The 4,409-nt window shown below is 46.5% G+C and overlaps 2 protein-coding genes across 2 annotated transcripts in view; both read left to right on the top strand.

Annotated features, from left to right (window-relative positions):
• LOC119366063 (6-phosphofructo-2-kinase/fructose-2,6-bisphosphatase-like) overlaps window positions 1-730 on the top strand; it is a 10,171-nt gene extending 9,441 nt beyond the window's left edge. The window contains exons 21-23 of the mRNA XM_037631730.1: window positions 59-122; window positions 194-259; window positions 361-730. Of these exons, the coding sequence (XP_037487627.1) occupies window positions 59-122; window positions 194-259; window positions 361-438 (208 nt within the window). The 3' untranslated portion in view covers window positions 439-730. The remainder of the gene's footprint in view (window positions 1-58; window positions 123-193; window positions 260-360) is intronic.
• Window positions 731-891: 161 nt separating this feature from the next.
• On the top strand, window positions 892-2,075 carry LOC119366073 (probable E3 ubiquitin-protein ligase ATL45). The gene has a single exon (XM_037631739.1). The coding sequence runs from the start codon at window positions 1,143-1,145 to the stop codon at window positions 1,842-1,844; it is 702 nt and encodes a 233-aa protein (XP_037487636.1). The 5' UTR covers window positions 892-1,142; the 3' UTR covers window positions 1,845-2,075.
• Window positions 2,076-4,409: the final 2,334 nt, after the last annotated feature.

Below are 4,409 nucleotides of genomic sequence, written 5' to 3'. Positions count from 1 at the left end.
ATCAGTTCTGTTATTACCTCCATCCTAACCAACGTGCTACACTGGTAACAATCCTCAGGTTGGAGCCTGTTATCATCGAGCTCGAACGCCAGCGAGCACCAGTGGTCGTTATATCCCACCAGGTAAATTGCTACCGTTGATGAAACTCTCTTGTGCAGAAGCGCTGATCTTAAAATGTCTGTCTTATTTATAGGCCGTGTTGCGAGCATTGTACTCGTATTTTGCCGACAGGCCTTTGAGGGAAGTTCCAGACATGGAGGTAACATGGCATTTTGATCTTCTCTTGTTGCATCAACGCTGTATTTGAAAACTGGCAAAAGCATTGCTAAACCAATTGAACACATTTCTAATGTACCTTAGATGCCACTCCATACCATAATCGAGATACAAATGGGCGTCACCGGTGTCGAGGAGAAGAGGTACAAGCTCATGGATTGAGAATCTGAGATACAGGTAGGCTCAGCACAACAGCAAGTTCCGGATTGGCTGTTCTAGATACAACCATACAGGCAGTATATACATACAGTTAACTCAATACAGTAACCAGCTATTCATCTCTCCTGTCCGGACGGCCTGAAAGTAAAACTAACCCCTCCGGTGTAAACTATTCGACCGAAAACACCTATTGGTCACTGTAAAAAAAACATATAATACCGCTAATAAGGAACTGTAAAAAGATACTGTACCAGAAGATGTTACTGCTGGTAATGATAAGAAAAATGCAGGTTCATCTTGAAAGTAACAAGTCAAAGGATTGTTCCTTGTCCTCCCTTGGTTTCCCTGTGGCTGATGTCAGTGAAGGAAATGCAGGATCACTGCTCACTTGGACTCTCGGGCCATCATGAGACCTGCCCACCGAGCTGTGGACCTCCTGTGCTGTGCTGTTCCCGTATCCATGTGAGGACACGAGACGTTTCAGTCTCTTGCTCCAGAAACTCGGTGGCACGGGGCGCAGCAGTGTGCCAAAACCTCCCACGATTTCATGCGGCATCTACGAAGGCTGTAGGGGCCGGACGGACGTATGCTTGGCTGGCCGGTCGCCACAAGTTGCCAATAGTTTTTGTGCAGAAAGGTATGTAGGCAAGCCATAGTTTATGCGGCGAGCAAAAGGCGGCATTTGACGTCGATGGCACGTCCATGACATGTGGGGTATGCTGGCATTGAAACGCAGCGCAGACACGAGTTCGTTAAAGATAACAAAATCTGCAACTTGTGAGAAGAAACCGAGACGCTCGTTACCCGCTGCCTTCAGATATATATACATATGGTTCAGTCGCTGGTCACCGGACTGCCATATGCATGATTGCACACTGCACCGTGCGCACCAGCATCCAGCCATGTCGCCGTTTGCGCCTCCATACAACACCAACGTCCTCCTGGCCGCGGTGACCGCGCTCTCGGCGGCGATCGCCTTCGTCGCCGCGCTCCACCTCTACGCCCGGTGCTTCCTGCAGCGTCGTGCCACCACCGCCGCCGCATTGAGCAACCCTCACGCGCTGGCGCTGGCGCTGCAGCGGCCGCCGGACGGCTACGAGCTCGAGGTGATCACCGTCGACGCCGCGTGCGCGCCGGAGCCAGCGGGGCTGGGCGCCAAGGAGCTGGGCGCGCTGCCGGTGCTCGTGTGGGAGTCTTCGTCTGCCAAGGTGGCGGCCGCCGCCGCCGCCGAGCATTGCGCCGTGTGCCTCGGGGAGATGGAGGACGGCGAGCTGGGGAGGCTGCTCCCGGCGTGCAGCCATGCGTTCCACGTCGGATGCATCGATGCGTGGCTCCGACTGAGCTCCACGTGCCCGGTCTGCAGGTCGGCGGTGAGGATGCAGGAGGATGGGGCGGCGCCGGTGGCCTGAGTGGCTGGCCCCGTGAGCTAGCTAGAGCTGCCGAGTGCAGTGTACATGGGTAAACTATAGACGGCTGGCAATGGTTTTCTGTTCTTTTTGTTTTGTCTTGTTATTAAGATTATTAATTCCGTCAAAGTTCTAGGGATTACATGCTGGAATTTATAGAAAGGGCAGTGCTACGCTTCGGCCGACGGATCTTTTAAAAAGATCTGCCGCCTCGCGAGCCGTCCGATTGTACAATGCGGGTCGTTTGTTCTTCTTCTTTAATTTTCTGCAAAAATACTCTTATTGTAAAACCTCTTATTTTTTAACTTTCTGCAACAAGAGTCATGCTACAAAAATCTCTTCTTTAATTTTCTACAACAAGACCTTTGTTGCAAAATATTATTTTCTTTAATTTACCGCGGCAAAACTTTTTCTTCTCTATTTTTCTGCAATAAGACCCTTGATGCAAAACACTTTCTCTTATGTTTCTGTAACAAGACTCTTCTTGCAAAATCTTCATTGCAATAGGACCCAACATCTCTAGCTTCTTCTATGTATTCCTGCAACAAGATTGTTGTTGCGAAAACTTGCAAGAACGCCGACGACTGCAACGGGGAGAGCACCCCGTGGTCTCTGCATCACCCCATTTGTTGCAGTATGCCTTTTCGAAACAGGTGCTCTGCATGCTCAAATGAGATTCAATGCATGGACACGAAAGATAAAAATATGTGGCCATTTCATTAGAGATAGGGATGAAGGCGGTGCGCTGGCCCATCAAGACGTGTCTCAAGCGTAGAACGTGATGGATGTGAGAGGAAAGATCAGTCGGTTGACTACTAGCTTTTTCCTTATAGAAAACAGTACAAATCGAATAAATCTCCCAAAAAAGCCGCGTGAGCGGAACCACAATCAGATGATCCTAGAAGAAGAGCAATGCTACATCTATTAAAACTTACATTAAATTTTACGTGAATAACCAGAAGGCAAACTGTGATTAGGATTAGAAGGGAGGAGGGGCCCACCCCCTAGAAATAAAGGGGGAGAGAGAATATGGTAAAGGAAAGTTACGTCAGGCTCCGTAAGTTGTTTCAACCACTTTTTGGAAAAAAATAACAGAGTTAAGAGCAACTGAATTGCTTCAGATGGATTTGCCTAGCTCAGCTTCAAGCTTACATCAATTGGCTATGAGTGGCACTCAGAATTGTAGGGATTTTCTTTCTCAATTTGAGTGATTGATAACTCCGCAATTGCTCAATCAGGCCCAACCATACACCATGACCAGTATATGTCCATATGAAGGAAGCTGCTTCCTTATGGTTTTCTGTTCTTTTTGTTTTGTCTTGTTATTAAGGTTATTAATTCCATCAAAGTTCTGGGATTACATGCTGGAATTTATAGAAAATAGGGCAGTGCTACGCTTCGGCCGACGGATCTTTTAAAAAGATCAGCCGCCTCGCGAGCCGTCCGATTGTACAATGCGAGTCGTTCGTTCTTCTTCTTTTATTTTCTACAAAAATGCTCTTGTTGTGAAACCTCTTATTCTTTAACTTTCTGCAACAAGAGTCATGTTACAAAAATCTCTTCTCCAATTTTCTGCAACAAGACCTTTGTTGCAAAATATTCTCTTCTTTAATTTACCGCAGCAAAACTTTTTCTTCTCTATTTTTCAGCAACAAGACCCTTGATGCAAAACACTTTCTTTTATTTTTTGTAACAAGACTCTTGTTGCAAAACCTCCATTGCAATAGGACCCAACATCTCTAACTTCTTCTATGTATTCCTGCAACAAGATTGTTGTTGCGAAAACTTGCAAGAACGCCGACGACTGCAACGGGGAGAGCACCCCATGGTCTCTGCATCACCCCATTTGTTGCAGTATGCCTTTTCGAAACAGGTGCCCAGTTGCAAGAACTGCAGTACAGAGCGCTCTGCATGGTCAAATGAGATTCAACGCATGGACACGAGAGATAAAAATATGCGGCCATTTCACTAGAGATAGGGATGAAGGAGAGAAGCGGTGCGCTGGCCCTTCCAGACGTGTCTCAAGCGTAGAACGTGATGGATGTGAGAGGAAAGATCGGTCGGTTGACCACTAACTTTTTCCTTATAGAAAACAGTACAAATCGAATAAATCTCCTAGGAAAACCGCATGAGCGAAACCACAATCAGATGATCCTAGAAGAAGAGCAATGCTACATCTACTAAAACTTACGTTAAGTTTTACATAAATAACCAGAAGGCAAACTGTGATTGTGATTAGAGGGGAGGAGGGGCCCACCCCCTAGAAATAAAGGGGGAGAGAGAATATGGTAAAGGAAAGTTACGTAAGGCTCGTAAGTTGTTTCAACCACTTTTTCAAAAAAATAACAGAGTTAAGAGCAACTGAATTTCTTCAGATGGATTTGCCTAGCTTAGCTTCAAGCTTACATCAATTGGCTATGAGTGGCACTCAAAATTGTAGGGATTTTCTTTCTCAATTTGAGTGATTGATAACTCTGCAATTGCTCAATCAGACCCAACCATACACCATGACCAATATATGTCCATATGAAGGAAGCTGCTTCCTTATGCTTCGAAAACTACTCCCCC

The sequence above is a fragment of the Triticum dicoccoides genome, chromosome 1A, assembly GCF_002162155.2.
Source record: "Triticum dicoccoides isolate Atlit2015 ecotype Zavitan chromosome 1A, WEW_v2.0, whole genome shotgun sequence".
Taxonomy (NCBI): domain Eukaryota; kingdom Viridiplantae; phylum Streptophyta; class Magnoliopsida; order Poales; family Poaceae; genus Triticum; species Triticum dicoccoides.
Note: the sequence above shows the minus strand (reverse complement) of the source record. Positions and strands in the feature narration are given on the sequence as shown.